This window comes from Trichoplusia ni, chromosome 20 (assembly GCF_003590095.1).
Source record: "Trichoplusia ni isolate ovarian cell line Hi5 chromosome 20, tn1, whole genome shotgun sequence".
In the NCBI taxonomy this organism is placed as follows: domain Eukaryota; kingdom Metazoa; phylum Arthropoda; class Insecta; order Lepidoptera; family Noctuidae; genus Trichoplusia; species Trichoplusia ni.
The window spans coordinates 4,644,871-4,669,654 of record NC_039497.1 but is presented as its reverse complement, the minus strand read 5'-3'; the positions used below and the strand labels follow the sequence as shown (position 1 = coordinate 4,669,654).

The following is a 24,784-nucleotide window of genomic DNA, read 5'->3' as shown; positions in this document are numbered from 1 at the left end:
TGGTGACTTTCTTTTACGTGTTCCGATGTTACAAACTTACTACTAAATGGTAGTTTGATTGAACACCAGAAATGTCCTCAAAATAAATGTAAAGTAAAATAGTTTTGATATCTTTTTATTTTCAAATGATATTCAGAAGACGATCGATTTTTATTTTTATTAAAGCAAATTTTAATTTCATTTTTTTTATAATAGACTGCCTATGATTTTATATTGAATCTAAAGTGTTATTTCTTGTATTTGAACAACTTTAAAATATTGGGCAATAATAAAAAAAAACAGCTATAGAAAATAGCCCGTCACGTTCTATAGTGTAGCTATCTCATTTTTTATTATAATATCAATTCTGTTTTCTAGTTGTGTCCGTCTCAACATTAATGTTAATTGCTATATATATATATATATTATATTATATTATTTTAAAACATTTATTTTATATTTTATCAACGTACATTTCTGATGTCTGGACATTAAAAAAGTAATCTTAATATGTGTTAAATAAAATACCATAGACTACTTATTTGATTTATTTAGCTTATGTTTCCCTTTATAAGTACAATTGACATTGTTGCTTATTTATATTACTTAATACCTATTTAATATCTATGCATTTGTTAGTATTTTGTTAGTATGTGTATTTAAATTTAAATTTATTAATGTTTTAAAAAATAAAATTTATTTGATATACGTGAATATTCCTATTTTTAATACGTAGTTTTGTCGTTTACTTTTCAAAATTACGTTTAAGAAAATGTATTATTTTGCTAAATTGCTGACAAAATCTACCATGGTAGAATTTTAATAAAAAAGAAGCTTTGTAAACAAAGTCTGACAACACTGAATCCGACAGCCAGCGGGTGCACTCATGTCGAAGGCCGCTATCCTAAAGTAAATCATTCTGATTTCGTCGCTGGAACCGTTGTTACGGCTCGATTAAATCTTTGCATACCATCTGCGTCGCGCTCATCCATCGTAAACTTCGCTTTTTGCGTCCGATTCAATTGTTAGTAACTTGCAAACTTGTATTTGCGGTATCCGATACCCAAACAATACTTCGTTAGAAGTGAGCAAAAGAAGGAAACAACTTCAACAATGAGCCAAAACAACGTGTACACCAACAATGTGGAAGAGGAGTACATGGACATCGTCTCCAAGAATGCTTGGGCCCTCGTCTACCAGGTAAGTTGCGTAGGTGAAACGCGGTATGTCTGTGCCACGCGCTAAAAACTAACAACAATATCTGTCGGTCACAATACGAGTCGCGATTTTAAATTTCTTTAAGTTTATTTAAGTGTGGGGCTAGATTCGAAGGCGGAATACATATCCAGTGTTTATTTTAGCTGTGGCATGGATACAAGTGCAAATGCGACTTTGTAAATGTGTGTTTATTTGTTCCAATTGTATTTTGTATAGTTTTTAAAACTTTTTGGGTTTGTTAATTGTTGATATTAACTTGGATGGTGTATGTTTGGTATGTCTGGGGATGGGAAATTGGTCAGATTTAGTCAGTTTTGTGGCTTATTCCTGAAATAAATGCATTATGCAAGTAGTAAGTTTTAGTTGAGTGGTAATTCTGAGCTCTCTTGCTGTGCAACTTTTATCTGTGCTGTTCTTCTGCTGTATTCTTGCTCTGTTTCCTTTATGAGTGATTGAACATAATAATACCAATATAAATTAACGCTGTGTATTATATTTCTTTAATGACAAAGGATAAATATGTATATTTTATACTTGAATATATATACTGATAATTAAACTACTAAAAACTAGACTTGGGTAATAAAACCTATATTAATATTCAATCATTGTTCTATCTGATCTATATAAATAGTATAAATCCTAAAGCTATAAGTTTTATCATTCTTCTATGTGAAAAGATAATAGTCTGACTATAGTGTTAATGATTGAAATTTTGGAAACCAATCAGTGGAGGTACAAATTCTTGGTCATAAAAGATTACCAAATAAAACTGAAAGATTTTGTTTAAAAGTAACTCTTCTAGTCTTTCTAACTCTCGTTTTTAATTTAAGTCATTGGAGTTGAGACACAAGTAGTAGAATAATGAAATAAATACATAATTCGGTAGTATCGGGGCAAAATGACGCCGCCCGTAATATAGATTAGTTACCAGGATTAATGCATGATAGTTTTCGAAAAGCTTTGCGATTTTCCTCAATTACAATTAAAAAAAACAACCAGAACTGTAAAGTTGTTAAAATACAATGACTTTTTGAGTTTCTAGCGTCGGGTTACAAGACCCTAACTCCTGTTTTTTCCGAGTGTTAGCGCGTCTACTCTTTACCGCCTTTCGTATCCCACCTGAACAAAATAACACATCTATTGATTTCGAAATTAATTTTTATATTATTCGTAAAGTCACTTTAATTCTAGCAACGATTGAAAACAGTTTTATGCAGAAATAAAGTATAAAAATCGACTATACAATGACCTAATTGTAAATGATATATATTTTGTATGCGGTAAAATCACCATGTTCACCTTTTCAATTTCTCTATACTTATCTTACGTATCTTTGTTTGTTAAACAGAAGCTGGGGCTGAGCAGCCAGCAATTCTGCTTCACGTGGAACGAGGCCAAGAAGCCGAAGAACAAGGCGCTGAACCGCTACCGTGATGTGAACCCCTACGACCACACCCGAGTTATCCTGAAGCGCTGCGAGCATGACTACATCAATGCCAACTATGTGACCGTAAGTACTGGCCCCTGGTCTATAGGTCTCTTGTTGCCGTCTCTGGTGGGTTGGAGTTCAACAAAGGTTGGTGACTGACTGCGGTCCATGTGTAACTATTTGTTCTTTGCATTTTGAACATTAATTTTAAACTATCATCAGTAAAAAATATTATTTTTTTAAAAGAACTATTTGTTGATTAAATAATTCCCTATTACAGTTATTAAATTGAAAAGACTTTATTATGTAAACAGAAATATAGAAATGTTATTTAAGTTTGAATTTTTACTACAAAACTGCAATAAAACAGTTTATTAAAGAAAATCTCGTTACACACGGGCTAACAATCAACATGTACGTATAACGCCTTATTTCCTTAGCCTTCTTGCACTTCAGCTGCGTAAACCACGTAAACTATGAAATTTGTTGTAAAACTCCTTAGAACTTCAGATAAAAACTGAGAAAATACGTTACCAGTCTCTATGTGATACAACTATTGAAAAGTATAAAATTCTAAGCTTATCGTATACATTTTAATAGGTATAGTTTACAGGAATAAGAAAAAGTTAAAGTATTTATAATTTTCATCCTTCCATTATAATAAATAGTTTTAAATATGAAATCCTAATTGCAATGAATGCAAAGTAAAATTATTTCAATAGCTTTACCAAGAGAAGCCGGCGCATAGTGCATCAGTGCATCAATGGCCAGTCTAGGAAAGACACTGCATGAGTTATCTCATAATGAAAAACCTCCGTAGTGTAGCGTCTAGCCTCAGGTGACTTTCCTTCTCAGGGTAGCTTGTTAAAAAATCAAGACTACAACTAGATTGAAAGAATAAATTTCTTGTATAAAGATTCAAGCTTTTTGCAGTATAAACTATCTATTTCATATCAAATTGTTACATCGCGGCATCGTACCTAGTACCTGTCTCCAGAAGCTGAACAAGTTACTCTATCCGTATTACGTATGTTGTATGATATTTTTAGGTTTTTTAACGTTATGGAAAAGACGAAACTACTTTCGTAAATAAATATTAAAAATATGATATCGAAAAAAAATATTATGATTGAATTATATTTTCTTGTCAGAAGTTGTGAGACGCAAATATGTGTAATATAAAATATATACGAAACCATAAGTAATATTATTTACAACTTTAATATTTATAATATTTAATATCTGATTGCGAGCATTAATAAAGAACCTGAATTATTTACTTTAAATAAATCATTAGAGTTTAACATATTAAATACAGTTCTATCCTACTACTATTATAAAGGCGAAAGTTTGTAAGTATGGATGTTTGTTACTCTTTCACGTAAAAACTACTGAATGGATTTAAATGAAACCTTACCACAATATAGCTTATAAATCAGAATAACACATAGGCTACAATTTTTGAGGTTTCTAATGTGAGGTCTTAAAAAAACACATTTTTTGCGCTTACATTGCAAACGCTGACTGAATCCTACAAGATAGATAGAAGGCAGATAGATAGATAGAAGGCAGGTATAAATTATAACTTATATCTTCTAACCACGTGGACGAAGTCGCGGACAACAGCTAGTCGATCATAAAAGTAAATTCTTTAAAAGAGTTTAGGTAAACACAAATTCAAAAGTAATTTTGAAATTGACTTTAAAACTAAAGGAAGGATATGAAATAACTCACAGCTAACGAAAGCTGAAGGATTACGTCACAAGACAAGAGAATAAACTTAGCTTTGATAACTTTTGTTCATCATACACAAGTTTTAATTGAAAACAACTATCGAATAGAAAATTAAATTGAACTTTTATAAGTATTTAGTACGGTCATGATATTTATAATATACCTTTTTTAAATCAATTTGTTAAACCAATTGACACAGCTGCTAAGGTTTTTTAAACGTCACTTATCTAACTAATAAAGAATGTTACATACATATATATTCAAGAAATGCTCAAAAAACATAACATAACATTGGTGGATATAAAAAAGAAAGCAACTTTGAAAATCCCCCTATTTAGCCCTCATCATCATCAGTCCATATTCGCCCACTGCTGGACATAGGCCTCCCCAATTACACGCCATCGAGATCTATCTTCGGCTCGCATCCAGCTCCTGTCAGCCATTTAGCACTAAACAGTATAAAATAATACTATATCGAATGTATTTAGTCTTTAAAATGTAATCTGTACAACGAAATTTCGGAAAAATTGGAGTCTTGGAGTATAGAAATCTGTTTTTTAATTTATACGCCATCGTATTGAAACATTCAGTTTGTATTCATTAATTTATATATGTTGGAAAATAACTGGAGATCGAAAGAGGTCTTATATTGAATTTAATTTGTTTCTATTACCAATGATAGGCACATTGTTTGGCCGAACACCATCAGCAGCCTAGTTCCTTGCTCCCGAGCCCACTAGCTCAATCTTCATGCAATAAAATCGTATTTAAAATTGAAATGTTCATGAAAAATTAATGTTCGACACAGTTCTCTATTCCTTGTTGTTTTGCGTTTCAATATGACATATTTACATGTTCGAACCTGTAACGGGATCGCATCTATTTTTGCTTTGTATAAGTAGTCTATTTGAAAAGTAAAATAGCCCCTTGTTCGTTGTGACATATTTATAAAAAAAGTTCAATAATCTTAGGCTCTTCGCGGCCGCATTTAAATTGTTCTTTCTATTTCTAATCATAATAGTTGTGACGTTTAATATATAGAGGTGGTTTTATTTTTAAATGGGACAAGCACATGCCCATTGCATCGTCCGTAAACGGGGATCATCAATGATGACCAACGGAAAACGACTAGCACCAAAACTCGTTGTGTCCCAAGAATACGATTCTCTGTCTTGGAGCTCACATAGAAATTAATCAGTAGTAATAATAAGAAATATGTTTGTTCATATCACACGCAATACAGAAAGTGATTGAACAAAATTTTGAAAGGATATTCATTCTCGAAGACAAATCATCGTCGACCAATATGATTGGTCGACGTAGCAACGCAATATATGTAACGTAACCACTTAAATTCTCATTTTATAGTAACTATTTTGAGAATGATTCATTATTAAGTGATGTAACGGTTTACTCACGCGTATTTATCGAGATTGCCCGACTAGTTTCGGATCCAACCGGAGTCCTTAATCATCCGCCGCTCAGCTCATGATTAAGGACTCCGGTTTTGTCAGAAGCTAGTCTTGTGAAAAGTCTTTTACTAAGAACCTAGCTTTTCATAAAGCGTAATAAAATACGTCAGATAAAATGAAAAGTAATAAACGCAGAGAGTGTAATTAAAATGCACTTGTCGTTTGCCCTTCATTATAACAATGTGATTTAAAATCCTTGTCTATTGCACGAAGCAAAGGTTAAGGCGCTTTGCAGGAATTCTCATAAACTGTTTCTTCAAAGGACTGAGAAACAAAGTGTAATGAAGTCTTAGCGTTTCTACAGAAATGTGACTAAAGAGTTTGCTCGTATTTAAAGTTTTAGCTAAAGAAATTTCTTCGCGTACGTCTTTAAAGTAAGTAGGTTTTGTAGTTCGTAGGAAACTTTTTAGATGTTTCATCTATGTTCCTAGATTTCCTGAAGACGACTGGAGCGATTAAATACTTTTGTTTTCTATTTAATCGAATGAAATGTCTTCGTTAAAAACAGAGTACATGTTTCCGTATAGAGTGGAATGGACGTCTAGAGTTCTATTCTAACTGACTTTGTCCATTACTTATATGAATTTAACGATTTGTAGTTTAATAAAGTACATATCTGCAAAATAATAGGCACCACTTCATTAGGCGATAATTTTTTTTTATCTTAAATTCACTTCAAAAGCTGCAGTCGATCTAGAGACTGCACAAAACAACCTTGCAAACTTTCCCATTAAGTAAAAAGTTATTAAACCTTATTTACTTCAACAAGTTCAAAGCTGATTTTCCTCAACCGTGTTTTAAATGCCTCAGCATGTATGCACTCGAGTTGTACGTCACGTGAGATGACGTCACCGCATCTTCAGTCCGTGAACAGTGCCTGAGACGCCGCGATGTGTGAGTGTCCGGTCAGCAGGTTCTGGCGAGGGCTAGAGCGCGCTGCGACCGAACATGAGTGTCTTTGGAGGGTGGTGCTGACCCTGAATCTTAATAAGCCCGCCTCTTTGCTGAAATACTTGGAATACTTGCAAATTGTTTGAATCTCTTGGAATAGTGATACCGTCACGCTCGCTGTGTTGTAGCTTTTTGTTTTTAATCTAAACTGTAAGAGATCTACCTACATACAGAATTTTATGTTGGTCGAGCCGTTTACACATAAACATTCACAAAAAAACGGATTTATCACAATACTCGTGTTACAATTCGATACTCTAAACAACACAGATTAAATGGTTTTTTTCGGGTTTTTCACAGTTTTAAGTTTTCATTTCCCGATTGGTAAATTGTACCAACTCTATTACTAACTTAGGTCCAAGCTGCCTAGCCTCGGTTTCTTTCATCATAATGTTGGCTGGCAGGCTGTTTGTAGGGTCATAAATTCGATGTGTATGAAGGATTGCAACGCTTTGCCATACACCGACAAAAAATGCATAAAATGACGTAGCACGGCCACTACCCATTTCCTTCCCCGTGGGAGTACGTCCATGAGGATTCCCCGCCTTACTAAAAAAAAAGCATAACTTAAATGATTTTTGCCTACCTAAAGATACCTGTCTCGCTTATCTGACTCGTACATAACCAGTTTTTCTTTAATTTTTTAGTATATCATCGTAAGTGCATATACGCTTACTAATACCGGCGTTCTATGATATAATGTGTTTTGCCTTTTCCGCTGCGATTAAACAAAGAGGTGTTTCCAAGTAGTGACGTGTACAAAGAATTTCGTGAAGCGAAAATTGTCGGAAAACCAGCATTGTTGTGGTATCAGGAATTTTGGGCACCGTTCCGGTTCGTTTTACGAAGTACATGTATCTGCAATTGTAAGAATCGTTAGTGTTCGTCACTTTGGTAAAGAATTAGGCGGCGAATAAGGTTGTTTCCATACTTTCATCATTTTGATTTTGAAAGGACCTTATGTCATACAAATTCACTAATTAAACTTTGATTTTCTTACACATAAATAATATTTAAGCATGCGTAGCGATTATATTTTTTAAGCTGTGATAGCCTAGTGGTCTGACTTTTGGACTGGCAAGCCGAGGGTTCTAAGTTGAAATCCAGGCATGCTCTATTGCTTTTTGTTATTTACAATGTAACCGTCGCTTGCTAAAGACGGTGAATGAAAACATCATAAGGAAATCAGCACAAATGTTTTTCAATTTTGCAACTACATCATAGGCGTGTTAAAAACCGTACGAAACCACATCAACCGTACGAAAAAATGAATTTTTCGATTCACATGTCAATAGAATCACTTCATTTATCTAACTACAGTAGAAAAAGTAAGTAATTAAAAAAACGACACGTTTTCCTAAAATTCCCGAAGCAATGTAAACGCGCGTTGTAAGTGTTGTAACTGAATAACCAACGGATACACAGATTTATTTGTTTATTAATGATTTGCTCTTATCGATAATTTCTCTATTAGACATTACGATGGTCAGTTTGCGTATCCTTGTATCATCTAAGCCTACAGTTAATATGTACCGAGCTCGTCTAAGCCTCCGCCCGCGTCGCTTCGACACGGCCTCATCGCCGCATAGCTCGTATTGTTATATATTCTAGCATCTGGGTATTATGATCTAGCTCGTGGCTTAGCTATAACCGCATAAGTGACTCGATCACAGGTTAGGCTATGCTTGACGCGGTCGGTCCGTAGATTGGTGACCATCTTTGTCATAACGAGTTCCTCCGTGTTTCGGAAGGGGCGTTAAATTGTGGGTCCCGGCTGTTATTCCTACATTTTTGACAGTCGTTACAGGTAGTCAGAAGCTTGAAAAGTCTGACAACCAGTCTAACCAAGGACTATCGTGTTGCCCAGGTAACTGGGTTGAGGAGGTCAGATAGGCAGTCGCTCCTTGTAAAACAGTGGTACTTAGCTGAAACCGGTTAGACTGGTAGCCGACCTCAACTTAGTTGGGAATAGGGCTAGGCCGATGATGATTGATGATATTTCAGGGATGTTGACAATACTATGTCTATCTGGTGGATTACTGATGTAGTTTATACAGTTTTTCCCACGTTTTTATACACTCACTTCGTTTGTTTGTCGTTCCAGTTGGATTTTTGTAACTCAATTTTAAGGCACTTCCCGATAAGCTAGCAGGCTGGCAATTTTCGGGGTTGCCTCAAAACCGATGTCAATGCAATTTACAACTATAAAAACGGATGGAACGATTTTGATAAAATTTGAATTCAGTGACATTTAAGAATGTCAGTATTTCGATCTTTTTAATATACTAAGACATTAAAAAACGAGGCTATTTAGATTTTTTAAATCTATTATTAAACATCCACCATCGGATTTGTGATGCGATGACTGCATTACATTATTTTGACTTAGCTGAGTTAATCTAGCGAGGTATGCTACGTGCCTAGGTGACAGTGTTTTGTAATTCGATCCTGTGAATTGCATTGAGGATTTGTCAGCTTTTTACAATCAAAATGTATGGTGTTATATTTCCTAGTTAAACACGGCACAGTTAATATGTACATAGTAATAATTAAGTCGTCGAAAACTGCAATATTTTTATGGAATATATTTTTAATAGTTTTTACTGGGCGTTTGACAAACGATACCGAAGCCAAAAAACAAAAAAAACTAGCTGTTTCCCGCGACTTCGTCCGCGTGACTAGAAGATATAAATTAGGAATTTTTGAACACAAGCCCTCGAAGATGAATAATTTGCCCTGTTTTTCTCCACATTTTTCATTGTATCTTCGCCCCTATTAGTCGCAGTGTGATGGTACCTATATAGCCTAAAACCTTCCTCGATGAATGGTCTATTCAACACATTTGAATTGTTTTTTTTCAATTTGAACCATTAGTTCCTGAGATAAGCGCGTTCAAATAAACAAACAAAAAAACTCTTCAGCTTTATGTATTAGTATAGATGTACAGATGAATTGAGAACGTCGTCCATTTTGCATTCGGTTAAAAACCATGGGCTATTCGTGCAGCCGTACCCGTACAATTAACAGCAATCTAGCTGGTGAAACAACATCGCATCGTAGCCAAGTCAGTCTATATCGCGTTCGACGAGTATTCGGCTAGCATTAGCGGGCCACAGGACGAGCGGCAAACAAATGGAAACGGCGGAATATTTTTTTAGTGACAATCTTGAACTTAAATGTATAATAATGATATATATTTTTTAATTTGTCCTGAAAAATAAATTTTTCATATAACTGTGAAATAATCTAACGCGTGGCGTCACTATTTTGTACAAATTTGACGATATCGTTACGTCACAAGCTCCTTCTCTTAAACTTTTAAAAAAAGCAGGTTTATCTCTGTCAATTGTATTTTTTCAAAAAAAGGAAAAAAAAATGTCTCTAATATTTCTCAATTTACTACCTGAATAGATAGATAGACAACTAAATAGATTTTTACTTTTTATACCTAGTCGTCATCTCTGTTTAGGGGCTCGTGGTTGTTCCCCCTTCACAGGGACATGACCAAACCGTTAGCTACCTCCGTACTTATGTTTATTTCAATCGGTCTAGCTAGTTGTTCGAGCGTAGTATCAAACCTACTCATAAACTTTCGACTTTATTGTATGAGTGATCACAAGGTGTTTTTTTTTTTTTTTTTCAGCCGTTACTTTCCCACTGCAGGGCAAAGGCCTCCCTTAGGTTCTTCCACTCTGTCCACAAGGTATTATTTGTACAAAAATATTCCAACGACTTTCTATGTATTGTCTATTTATCGTCTATAGACATTCAATTTTTGAATCATGTTTAATTGTAAAGGCAAGTAAAAATAAACCTCCGCTGCACTCAATTATGTATTTGTAACTAGTAATTTTTATGCGACAATTATTTTCATTAATATAACTCGGGGGTAGTAATCTCATCCTATGTCACGATGTTAGTTACCGTACTCCTCCGAAACGGTTCGACCGATTCCCATGAAATTTTGTATACATATTGGGTAGGTCTGAGAATAGAACAACATCTATTTTTCATACCCCTAAGTGTTGGACGAAATTGTTTGTTTCTATTTTTTTATAATGTGGCATTAAAAATACATACAACCAGAAATAATTTATAAGGCAAAACAACGTTTTCTAGGTCAGCTAGTTAATATTATTACCGCAAAAGTTTGTAAGTATAGATGGGTATTTGTTATTCCTTAGACGGAATAAAAACTTTAACGGATTTTGATACATACCTCCATACTAATATTATGAATGCGAAGATGTTTGTCTATCTCGCTTTCAAGCCAAAACTACTCAAAGAATTGTAATGATTTTTATGACTGTTTTAGAACCCAGTAACACAACAGCAACTGATTAAATTTTCTGTCCACTGTCTCGTGAATTTTATCATCTTATCCGAGTTCAGTCGCTCGCGGTACGAACAAAAAAATAAACGATTTTCACATAAGTTGTTGATTGTTTAGCTACTCCCTTTATTACTTTAATTGCTGACAGTGGCTCACTTTTCCTTGGCACGTGGGCGTGTGTGACCATGGCGTTTGCGACGATACACGTCAAACACTAAGACGTGGTAACTATGCGGTCTATACCTATTATTACAGGCAAAGCTATTCGTTCTGTGTCGAAGTAATCATCGAACAGTGAAGAAACAGAATGTTTTATAAGATGACTCCAGTTCTAAGGAGGTTATTGCTTGTATCGCGGGAGGTTTTATAAAAATTAATATTAGTGACCCAAAGATACTGCATAAGTCATTTCAAACTTAATTCAAACACGATATCTTAACTATATTATAACTCAATAACTCAATACTCAAGTACTTTTAATATTCATCATCATCATCAGTCCATATTTGTTCACTGCTGAGCATAGGCCTCCCCAATTGCACGCCATCGAGATCTCAAATCTTCGGCTGCTCGCGTCCCGCTCCTGCCAGCCATCTTGCTGAGTCGCGCTCTTATGGTATTCCAAATAGTGATTTCTTTTCCTACCTCTGAAGTCCCCTTGTTGAGTTAAGCTAAAGGATTAGATGAACAACTTGAAAGCAAATTATCAATCCTGTCGGCTATTAAAAAAGGCCATGTTCTGCATGGACAGTAAGTCACATCAATTGCGGAACGAACCCAATATTCTAAATCCAACAAATACAACGAAAAGCTGCAAAATACCGCAAATATAACCTAGCTATAGAAACTCGTTCAGTAAACCTCGGGCCCGACATGTTTTTGATGTTGTTTCGCACTCAATCAATATTTGAATATTTTATTTGTTTTGGTCTGCGTATTTCATAGCGCAGCCATCATAAAAATATTTCGACTATCTCTCTAAACGAGGATTAATAGAGCTTGGAGCGCCCTCGCGTCCCCGCCTCGGATATTGCATTTTATTCCGATCTCTGTGCACTCGAAACTTAATTTGGTTCCAGGTATTTCACGTTCAATTACCGAATATTTTCAACGAGATATATATACATATATATCTAGAATATTATGTTTAATTCAACTTAGAACTACGTGATTAAAACTTAATCTGTACTAATAATGAATAACGTTTAGGAATTTGTGACGTTGTAGCGTAAAATCTGTATATAATGAACTAATTTCTAAAATTATATCACCAATAGAAAGCTACGTTATTGAGGAGTATCTACATAATTACGCATCTTTAATTAAACTTGAACAATATAATCCAAGTCATAAAATATTTCTTTCGCGTCATCCATCACCACCGTTGTCACTAGTGCATTACAAAAATGTAAGTTAAAGATTTGGAAATAAAAAATAATCTTGACTTGCTCTATTCTTGAGTGAAAATGAAACACCTTTCAAAAACAAATTAATTAAAAGCTATTCCTATTGCACTGACTGTAGGTACAGGTACAACAGTAGCAGTCGATTTTCAATTACTACAAATTCGTCCCCGTCGGGATGTATGTGTACGTACCTACATGAAAGTTGTTGCGATATAGGGATTAGCGGGCATGCATGGTCGCTACATGAACGGCAGTCTGATGCGCCGGACGCGCTCAGAGCATCGTACGGGAGGTCGCCACCCCCCCTCACCCCCCTCTCCCGTGCCCAAACAGTCTGCATTCAACAACGGTCATTTTACTTTACGATATTCCATGCTTTAATCACCGTTTTCAATTCCATTAAAAAGTATTTATTGCAGAATTGTTTGGGTTATACTACTGCTCTTATATAATAAGTGTGTATGGAAATGGCGATAGGTTTCATTATAATTTCATCGTCACAAAATGACGAGTTTTTTTTAAGACAGTGGTTGAAACAGATGCACAGAATTGGATGAAGTTTTTGATTTTCAATAGAAGCGGATTATATGACGGAAGTGTAATTAAAATCCCTTCTGCAATAAAAAGGATTCAAAAGGGTGAAAGTGAGTACATTGTCAGGACGAAAAAAGGCCTTAAAACGTATCTAACTAGTTGTTGACTGTTTTTAACAGATTTTCAGGGAAACCTATTTATTTCGTGGAATATGGAAGTTTATATAAAATCTGATGCTTACTTACGAACCCTTTTGCAAAGTTTTTGATGTTTTTGTATTCAAAATAATACTGTTTAGATCTTCTTGGAACACTAACTGTAAAACATCAAAGCGTTGTGGTCTTTAGACCTTTTTAATTTAAGTAAAACGTAGCAAACCTCTATCGGTTACCCTTCACAAAGTTGCCAGACAGTGTTAACCGGCGGCGTCTCGTTTACCGAACTGACGCGTCCCCGTAACTTAAACATTCATATAGTCAACTTTTAAATAAATCCTCTTCGAACAACTGAACAACTTGACAATAACTGCAAATAATTGCCGAATGCTCCTGCCAACACGCTTTGTAGTGGAATGGTAACAATAAAATGTTACTCGGGAAAGAAATTGTATTTGCCTCTGTAATCGGCCGTCGGTAGACAAATATTGAAGTACTTGCATTGGCGAGGTCTCTTTAAACGTTATTAAACATGTAATGAACATTTCAATAGCAGTAAATGAGCGATGTCGAATTCAGTAAAGAGGCTTAAATATTAAATTTCAAAATCGATCTACCGTTTTGGTAGCAAAATGTTATTTACCGATGCACGAAAATGTACAAACAAGCAAGTCGGCAGATGTATGCACGTGTTTCAAAACATTACTCACGTTCCAATGAACTTAGTATGATGGACCCGCGAGTAAGCGGCTCGCGAGCGTTTCTAAACTAATGGTTGTGAAGTGTTAACCCATGCAGTACCTAAAACACAAACTGGTAATAGATTTTGAATATTACACACAGCCACAATGATTTTTATACTAACTACTAGCTGTTGCCAGCGACTCCGTCCGCGTGGCTCGAAAATTTTTAAAGTCGGATTATTTTTTCATACTCCACCCGATTTCGGCACGTATTTGTAAGATATTTCATTACTGCTCTGCTCCTTTCAATCATAGCGTGATGGTAGACATATATCCTATAGCCTTCCTCAATGAAGATATTATCTAAAGCAGACAATTTTTCAAAACGACTTGTAGTTCCTGAGATTTCATGCTTTTTTTTAAAAAAAATATGGTTCATGTTAATCTGGGATTATTAAGCATTATAATTATGAAAGAAGTTTCGAAATCGGTCCAGTACTTTTATTATCTGTAGTAAAGTTTATTCATTACAAACATCTTCTTCTTCTTCTAATGTATAAAAGTCCCGTGTCACGATGTTAGTTACCGTACTCCTCCGAAACGGCTTTACCAATTTTTACCAAATTTTATATGCGTATTCAGTAGGTCTGAGATTCGACCAACATCTATTTTTCATACCCCTAAGTGAGAAGGGTTGCTCACACCAAAAAAAAATATTTTATTATTTGGACTAAATTGTTTGTTTTTTTTTTATAATGTGGCATTAAAAATAAGTACAACTAGAAAAAAAAATATTCGGCAAAACAACGTTTGCTGGGTCAGCTAGTAGGAGTATAGATGCCGCGTCAGCACATGATTAAGGACTCCCGTTGGGCCCGAAACTAGTCGGGCGTCCGATAAATACGCGTAAGCAAACCGTTATATTTATAGCCTTTACGAAACCTCAACATTTAACAAATTACTATCGATTCACGTGTAGTTTGTCTCGACCTGAAAATATTGCAGACTGTAACGTAAGTAAGGCACTTATCTATCATTTCGCAGGCACGCGAACTATAAACAATATATGCTAGTGTCGCCACGTAAATGCATGTGTTCTACTTCTGACCAAAGCTTGCATGGAAACTAAACTGGTGTTTATCTATAATTTTATAAAGAAGAAAGATTTGATTGTTTGTTTGACACGAATAGGCTTCGAAACTACTGGACAGATTTGAAAAATTCTTTCACTTTTGAGAAGCTACATTATCCCCGCTGAACATAGGGTATAATTTATTTTGAAAAAGATTAGGGTTCCGTAAGAAAATTGCAATAATGTAACCAAAGGTGTAAATTCGGAAACCTATTTCTGCGTACGCGTACTATAGACAATAGAACAAAATGATGTACTGCGGTTTGCTTACCACGCGGACGAAGTCGCGGGCAACTGCTAGTGAGTAATAATTTTAAGGAATTGGAAAATATGGAACAGAATGGGAAAATAAAAATTACTACATTATCAAGCGCCAGGCTCTCAATATTCCCACGTTTTTTACACCCACTTTTCGTGTTTGTTTGTCGTTCCGATTGGATTTTTGCATACTTTATTTTGAGGCACTTCCCGATAAGCTAGCAAGCTGAAATTTTCAGGGTAGCTTCAAACACGATGAAAATTCAATTTACAACTATAAACACGGCTGAACCGATTTGGATAAAAATTGAATGGAGTGACATTTAAGAACGTGCGTTTTTAGATTTAATAAATCAATTAATTATTTTGTTCTTGTTACAACATTTAATATTTCAATTACTAATGCGAGTGGAGAAATTGAATTGAATAAAATCTTTCGCGACGCGTCTGACTTATTTTACTCATTTCTGAATAATAGGGACAGTAAAGTAAACAGACAAAATTCATAGTTTCAGCTAATACAGTCGTGTTGACAAACCGCAACTTTGATCGTGAACTTCTTCGATGTCTCGACCTTAATTTTAATAACGTAAGTTTTTAAACAGTTTGCTTATAAAACTGAATGAACTTGGACGTGTAAAGGTTCGGCGGGACGTATTTCAATTAATTGCTAAATTCTTAAGAGCTTCGCCGACAGTCGCTCGACTACGAAACGTGCAGAGGCTGCGAACTGTGTGTGTTTTTTGAACGCATCGAAATAGTAAATACGAGGAGAAGGAAAAATATTAATATTAGAGAGTTAAAAAAACAGTGGAAGTTGCTTTAAAAGTCGGTTCTACGGATTCGGAGTTTCTCCTGCGTGAGATCCCGAAAGTTTGTTACGATTTCGTTTTTGACGTCGCCGTGTGCGGCGACAACGTGACTTGCGAGTCACCTTCCCCGACGCCGACTATTTCTGGATCGATCAGCTGCACCTATCTGATCCAGTTAAATCACTGCCGAGTGTCGGTCAATTGTCGTTTACAACCACTTCTCTCCAATTGACACACAATGCCCGTGGTACACTTATGCAAATAAGTGTCTTACGTGCATTAATCTACACTTAATATTATAAAGCTGAAGAGTTTGTTTGTTTGTTTGAACGCACTAATCTCGGGAACTTGTGGTTCGAATTGTTTTTTTTTTTTAATAGACCATTTATCAAGGAAGGCTGTGACTAATAGACGGGGAAAAAATAAAACGGGGAAAATTATTCATCTTAGAGGGCCTCCGTTGCGTACGCTGCGAAAACGGTTCAAGATCTTCTAACCACGTGGATGAAGTCGCGGGCAACAGCTAGTATATAATATAGAGCTTAACACAAGTAATTAAACGTTTTGTGGTGGGACAGAAATGTACGTATGTTCCAGGGGTGTAGGCACCTGTGACTTCGGTATCATTACTCATTGAGTACCTGTGACATTAGCCTCATAATTTTGCCATTCTACAGCCCAATATCTTAAGTACGAAAGTAAGTGAGTGTGCTTGTACGGAGGTACTATTAATTTAGTTGCATGGCGTTCTTCTTGTCCCAAACATATAATATTCCTGAAGAATGATTAAGTAATTGTTATAGTCAATTGAAAATTATACCTTTCGTAAGCCATTGAAAGTCTCATAGGCTTCTTTCGACTTAAGGAAAGCAAAGACCGGTGTGTTTGAATCTTGCCGGTTAAAACCAGCCTAATGATTCTTCGTACCCTATAGTCGGTAGGCAAACACTCGTCGGTAGGCTTTCACAAACTAACGCCACTTTTCGTCCATACTACTACAAATACTAAAATTTCTAAAAAATCAAGTTGCATACAGCTACATAAATAAATGCTTGTGTCATAAATCTCTACCGACTCTATAAAGGTAACAGTTCCCGAGCTTCGCGCGTACCGGGTATTGGGAACGGCTGCAATTTGCCAATTGTCTTATTAAGGGGCCGGTGTGGGGGACGGATCTGCGCTGTATATAAATAGCTAGCGACTCACACTTGGTTTGTCCGCGACAGTTTCTACCTGCAATACTTTCAACGACAAATTTGTTGCTGCGGCTTGACACGCGTGGATGTTGGATATCGTATTTGGAATTAGTCTGATGTAGTTTTAAGTTACCAATTTATCAAATTTTATCGCTAATGCACTTCTGATTGCATCGAGATTCAAGCGAAGCTGCAGATATATAGATATATCTGCTGGTTTATATAATTTCATAGCTTTAAAGCTAATTAGCCCAGAATAATCACGCAAATAGTGTAGTTGCCTGTCATAACAATAAACTTGTAATTAATTGTAATATGCGTAACGTATTTTCACTTAAACAAATAAACCAGATAGTGAAATATTATAGATTTCTCAGTTGGTTGTAAACGAGAGGCGGTTTGCGGTTTCACCCGCGAGATACCTGTTCCCGATAATATGGGAGAAAAAGAAATCAATTCCTCAGAAGCACGTTTTGATGGTCAATATACAATGGACATCATCTATATTTGCCGACCGTTTTTCTTACGTAGATCTCAACTTTCGAGTAAAATCGGTTGAGAGATTTAAGCGTTAAACCGTTGTTTACAAATCCACATTCACATTAAGGATGTTAATGAATCGGTCAAGTGCAAATCAGAAGAGTAAGAAAAATAAACGGTCACCCATCAAATTTATTACCGTAACAAAATATAACTATCTATGTATATACGCAGCAAACGTAGTGTCGGGCGCCCTCAGGCACGGTGGAGTGATGATCTGCGCTGTTAGGAGCTGGATGTGAGCAGCCGAAGATAGATCTCGATGGCGAGCAATTGGGGAGGCCCATATCCAGCAGTAGACGAATATGGGCTGCTGATGATGATGATGATATATGTATATGCAGCGCCAAGTTGTATGATAGTACCACGTGACCTTGTGTCGTCATCTCCCTAAGTATGTGTGCGAGTGTTTTCCATTGGCGGTAACGATTGTGAAATGCCTCTTAATGACTCCTTGCCGAGTGGAGTTTTTGAAGCCGTACAAGTGTCGTCGAAGTTTTCGCTTTCTGATTCTCTCAGCTCTTTGCTTTTCGCAATCGTAAAATATTAAAAACAAGTCTTGATATTCTGTTTTACTTGAAAAAACGAACGCAAAAACCTATCTATAGATTTTATTCTGCATTCGAATGTTGATCGGTTCCTCCTAATATTAGCACGCCGCACACTGGGGCAAGCTATATGGAAGCAATACCCAAAATGTTAGTAGTGTAATAAACTTAATGATTAACCTTTATTCTTCTTCTAACATCTCAATAACCTCCGGATCGAAGGGTTTTCGTTTCATTTTAGGCACTTTGCGCATCAGGCTTAAGATGGGGTCTGAGGATATGAACAAGCGATTCATGATGTCTATGAGATTTTCAGTTCTGGATGTTTTTCGACTAAAACGTTCTCGGTACGTTTTAAAATCCTTATTTCTAGACTCCTGGGCTTCTTCACTGAGTTGACCAATCGGCAACAAAGCTTGGGTAACAATTTCAGGGCCATGTATTAAAAGTTTGTGGACTGTAGGTGTCATTGGCATCCATGGATACAGACTTACGTAAAGAGAAGCAGTTTCATGACAAAATGTTTGAAACTTGTGTGAATTTATTTTAAACCCACTTGATATCGTTTGCAATATTATGTAGAATCGTTTTATAAGCTGCGAATCAATCTGTGTTATCGCGGCTGACTTTTCAAAGTTTTGGAAGAAAATACGTGCCACATTCCCGTCATTGCTGTTGCCAAAGCCAGGTTTTGGTTTGTCTACAATAAGGGATAGTTGTTTTCTAAACTCAGTCTGAATTCGTTTTTTATTTTGTTCTACTGTCTCTTTGTTTTCTTTATTCACACGCCACTCCTGAATGGGTAATTTATAAGAAAGGTGCAAAAAAATTCAAACAATCGTATCCAGCAATGTAAGACTGATAAACCAAACGATATGAAATCATTTTTGACGGGTTTTTGCAGAACAGTATTTAAATTATTAAATTCTTTAGAGGTGGCATTACATAAATAACACTTCAATGTAGATTTCGTATCTGAGAGGGCATTACATAATTTACCATCCACCATTGTAAAAATAGCCTTATGCACAACTTCATATACATTCTCATTCACTTTAATCTTTGTTGGTGACAAATTTTCAACTTGTTGATCAATGTCTTGTTTTTTTGCTTTGACTAATTCATCAGTTTCTTTACGATACTGGAGACTTATCGGCCGACAAAATCGTGATGAAGAAGGCTTTGGATTTTGCCACAAAACAACTGTGCTATCATTTTTCTCATACGAAAGTCTTAATGGAACGAGACTACTTAAAAACATATATTTGTCGTCAGCAGTCTCCGAAATAAACTTTTGTTTGTATTGGGTATGACTGGAGCTTCCGTCAAAACCCCATTTCGTATGCAATACAATTTTATCCGAAGAGCTTATTGACTGCGTAAGAAGAACACTTTTTTGTGAATGTATCAGACGAGTGGCAGTGTGATCAAGCAACGACTGAAGGGGCACGACAGCTTCAGTTTCTGTAACCTGAACGTCTTTCGGATAGCAAAGAGCCTTTTCTGCCTGCACCAACTTGTAAGATGGAAAAATATCTTTAGCGTAGTTTCTGATAATTTCATATTGTTTACGAGATAGTTGAGCCTCAATTAGTAATGAAAGTGCTTCCCGCGGTGATATTTTCTTGACCTTTATTTCGGTAGATATGTCAAAACAGTCTTTTGCGTATTTGGGACATACTGACATTTTTTTAATAACTTGTGCTTCTGTGGTTCTACCTGAGGACCTTAGCTTCATTTGTGCTGCATAAGTTAAAAAATCTGCATCCATCTCAGCACGCAGACTAGATGTTTTTCTGCGTTTTGAATTTTCGCTAGAGTCACTAAAATTTGAAGTGGGCCTTCCTGAGTTTATGACTACAAAACGTGTAAATTTACAACTTCCATCCAACCAAGTCTTTTCATTAGCGAATAGTCTTTCTCTATGTTTACCGTGTAGTAACCATTTCGTGTTAAATTGTCGCTTGAAGTTACGCAGTTGTAAAGTTAAATCTGTACGAGATTGCGTAGGACAATTCGTTTGGGAAGCAACAAAATCTATTATTTCTTTAAATTTACTATCAAATGATTTATATTTACTCTTAAAAAATACTTCTACTAAAGTTTTTCTACTGATAATGACGTTTTTCGACATATCTGAAAATAATTAAAAAAATACTTATGCGCCTGTTATAGCATTGAAAGCAATATTTTGAATTTGCGCAAAGTTCTTTCACTATTGCGTTTGGTTTCTTAAAAATGAAGGTTTGTATTATACATAACACTAATTCATTTCAAAAGAACTTCGCGCAAAATTAAAATATCATTACTTTAATTATAAAATACAATAAAATAAATATATTGTTATTTACTAATATTATATAATACTTTTGCCCTATTTGACTTTTATTTATAATAGTACTGACCTTGATCTTCACTGGACATATTTTAGTTTTTGGATAACTTCAATAACAGTGAAGTTATGTACACTTGAATCACGCAGACGAAATAGTGCAAATGCAACAACTATCAATTCTATCAACTTTGTGGCAATATATTAGCGAACTGATAACCTTTGGATGGATAATATCAATGCTATGTGATGCGAAATATATCGAACTTTGATGTTTTGTCATAAGTTTCTTGAAATACCCTCATTTTAGAAATTCAATTTTGGGCATCGCCTTCATACAGCTTGCCCCAGTGTGCGCCGGTAGCATCAGTCACTTTACTTTTCTATGTTACGTGAATGTATACGAATGGAGGTTTATCGCGGCGTCTAGACGAGGAACAAACACCTGAGCTCTGTCCGAAGCCGGAGACATTTACCCGACATAATGACACCCGAATATATACTTTATATGTACTCGCTTAGTGACTTAATTTCCTTAAAAATGTATCCAATATTTTACAGAAATGTTAAACACATCTTAGTGTAAAGCAGGTTTCTTAGAACCAAAATGTAACGCATTCTTTGTGGCAAAACTACCAATACACCTGTTTTAGTTTCTTTTTACCTGTGATTGGTATAGAAATAGCTTCTTGTATGGTTTCAAGCTTCTAAATCAACAAGAAATGCCGTAAACGTTTGGGAAATGCGACGGTTTATAAGCGATCGAAAAACAAATTTAATAATTGCTCGTAGCTGTTTCGTCTTGCCTTGTAGCTTTGAGACGACGGACATCCGCTAAGTCTACGGCGTAGGCCTACGCTCGTAGACGTTACGTACGACTTCCTTGGCTACGTAATGTTTTTGGTATTATATTTAAACTGTGCCTGCATCCTATCGGTAAACACTCATTAAATATGAAGTTATTTTATTATTGTTTTTTTTTTTATTATACCAAACTGACACTTATTGCGTATTAAACCAATTTTCTCCAAAAGTTTTTCAACTTAAAATTGTTCTTGCTTTCCCATACGTTGAGAGTTTTATATATACCTAATCACTAACTACTAATCACTAATCACTAATCAACTGTGCTCCCGTGCCTTTAAGTATACGTAAATAAAAGAACAACAATGTGTTATACTGATATCCTTTGTTAATTGAAAAGTGCTCTACGAGTTCAGCGATCCGCAAAAATTTTATGTAAGTTGATGAGTCGTGTGGTTTTAATTGATTAATGTTAATTAATCACAGTATTCACAGGTGGAAATGTAACGCGTTTTGTAAAAGATGCCTTTAAATCTCGTCTAGCAATACAAGGAATCGTGAAAGAATCTTACCTTTAATACATAATCACTTAGACTCTTATCGCTAAACTAGCTGTTGCCCGCGACTTCGTCCCCGTGGGTAGAAGATATAAATTATGACTTATAACTGCCCTGTTTGTTTCACATTTTCCATTGTATCTTCGCTCCTATTAGTCGCAGCGTGATGGTTTATAGCCTAAAGCCTTCCTCGATGAATGGTCTATTCAACAAAGAATTTTTCTATTTGGACCAGTAGTTCCTGAGATTAGCGCGTTCAAACAAACGAACAAACTCTTCAGCTTTATGTATTAGTATAGATAAATTCAGTATCCTACATATTTATAGACGTGCTAGTTGTTGCCTCATAGGCTCATAGCCCACCCGCTACCTATTTTAAATGATGTTTTTTTGCGTGAAAGAGGAACAAACATCCAGACACAAAATTTTTCGTGTTCAAAATAGTAAAGCAGGATTTAATGTCTGATATAGTTTAATGTTTGCCCAGTCGTTGTACTAGCGTCGGTCGATAGTTTTCCTGGCAATTCTCCGGCAAACGTGTCTCGGCCTGTCGAAGACATCACAGTTCTATAACGTTCAGCCTGACGCTGTTAGCATTAATGATTGTACTAGCAGTTGCCCGCGACTTATCTACTAACAATATCGCAATTTTCTTACGGAATCCTAATATTTTTTGAAATAAATTATAGCCTATGTTCAGCGGGGATAATGTAGCTTCTCAACAGTGAAAGAATTTTTCAAATCTGTCCAGTAGTTTCGAAGCCTATTCGTGTCAAACAAACAAAAAAATCTTTCCTCTTTATAATATTAGTATAGATAAATCTAACTAGCCCCTATTTGATCTGAAGCACTGGCACAGATAAATTTACTTTCAAAATGATACAAGTTTTTGCGCTGATAAATCAGGCGGGGTTAAAAAAATGGTATTGACGCGACGTCGTGTGTGTATGGAGGTATCTTACAAAAATTATATCAAAATTGGCTAAAACATTTGAATATATACAGGTCATAAACAGACAAATTTTCACCTGTATAATATTAGTGCCTGTTTATCTTTCATTAGATTTTCTGTCAATAATTCTCAGCGTAGCATCATAGCGTTTCAATTGTTAAATTTAATATTCGTTAAAATTATAATACCATAGCCAATGGGGACCTTTGGCGATCCGAGAAAATATTGACTTTAAATTCATTTAAGAAAAGAAACCAATTCTATTTTTCACAAAATTTTGCAGTATGAAAAAATACAGCTCATTTGTAAGAGTAGGTACCAGTAAGGTAAAAGTATCAGCAAAAGTAGGCCTTATAAGTGAAACATTATTTACTTTTAAATTTACTTCAAAGCCGCAACTTTCTGCGATTTTGTAGGGTTGTCCGGTCAAAGACAAAATAAAACACGTGCCGCAGCGGCTGTCGATACACGTGCGCGATTGATATACTGTTTTTTTAAATAAAAACTTTCTTTCGCTTACTTGTAGAGGCTTCAGTAGGTAACAATGAGATATTTCGTCAGAGTTAGCGACATAGCTTTTGAGGTAAAATATTTAAGGTGGGAACTTGGGTCGGCGCGCGGCGTCGCTTGTGGGGCACGTTCCCTGCGTTCGGCGGCGGCCGTCCGTTTCAATACGTCGCATAACTTGTCGAGTATCATATAGTTCGGTCTGGGGAGTGAACGCAGAACTGTACGGTCACATAGTATCGGATGACATTCATTGGTTAAGCTGCGACGTATAATTATAAGTGTAGAAAAAATCTGATTATTAAAATTAGGCGAATGTAAATAGAAACTTTTTTAAAACAAATATAATTATCGATGCGATATTGCTTTAGGGTTTAATTTAGTTTGTCGAAAGGGTTACTGTGGAGAAGGAACATGGGTAGGTTTTAGTCAGCAGAAGTGTGACACTCCCTTTCGCTCAACCCAAAGCCGAAAGAGTAATTTGATGATTTTCAATCCGAATAAAAGGTTACTTTAGAAAGGCAGTACAATATTCAAAGAAAATGGCCACAAGTCTCCTACTATTCTGATTCAGCGCACCACCCCTCATGTCAATGCAACGTTGCCGCGGTTACATGTTTCGTCTGATGAAATTTTCGTGAAAACTCATTTTCAATTTACTGTCGACTGCTGCCGCGTATCAACGGTCGACAGAACAAAGGGTGCATTCAGTTCACTTCATTGACAATGTGAATAAAAAATCATGCGTTCTGATTTTGACAGTTACAATTTTTTGCATTTCGGTGAGTCACCAATGAGTTTCCTACCTAAAATAAAATGTCCTTTTTCAACCGGGGAACTTTAATCTCTCTGTCGCCTGGAGTAGTAATTAACTCTGCCTGTCAGCTGTGGTTACAAAGGTTTTGAAAAGGTCTTTGAATGTGTTATTTGATAACCTCAACCTGATGGTAAATGGATGTATGGTAAAATAAAATTACGTTAAATATATGTCAGTCGTTGTAAAATAAACTCGCTCTGACCATCGCGAATTGAAACCAAACAATACTTGTATTGTACAGTTGCTTGCCAACTACTTACAATTTTAATAGTTATGATATTTTAGTTGAGCCAAGTTCCAAGTTGAACGCCATGCAACCTCCTATCATTTAGGGTTAACTTGGAGTCTGGTTATTTTGGGTATGACGTGAATATTCATGCTTTTTAAGTGATCACTTCTTATATTAAACTTCTTTGTAACGTAGCACGTTAC

The 24,784-nt window shown here is 35.7% G+C and overlaps 2 protein-coding genes across 3 annotated transcripts in view; one reads left to right on the top strand and one right to left on the bottom strand.

Moving 5' to 3' along the window:
* The first annotated feature begins 826 nt into the window (after positions 1–826).
* Positions 827–24,784, top strand: part of LOC113503899 (tyrosine-protein phosphatase non-receptor type 61F-like) — a 74,946-nt gene continuing 50,988 nt past the window's right edge. For both annotated transcript variants that reach the window (XM_026886035.1, XM_026886034.1), the window contains exons 1-2: positions 827–1,179; positions 2,549–2,710. In XM_026886035.1, coding sequence (XP_026741836.1) covers positions 1,093–1,179; positions 2,549–2,710 — 249 coding nt within the window. In that variant the 5' untranslated portion in view covers positions 827–1,092. The remainder of the gene's footprint in view (positions 1,180–2,548; positions 2,711–24,784) is intronic.
* Positions 18,731–22,120, bottom strand: LOC113503898. The gene is made up of 2 exons (XM_026886033.1): positions 20,789–22,120; positions 18,731–20,519 (listed from the first exon to the last, which is right to left on the bottom strand). Exons 1-2 carry the CDS (start codon positions 20,805–20,807, stop codon positions 19,165–19,167), a joined length of 1,374 nt encoding a protein of 457 aa, XP_026741834.1. The 5' UTR covers positions 20,808–22,120; the 3' UTR covers positions 18,731–19,164.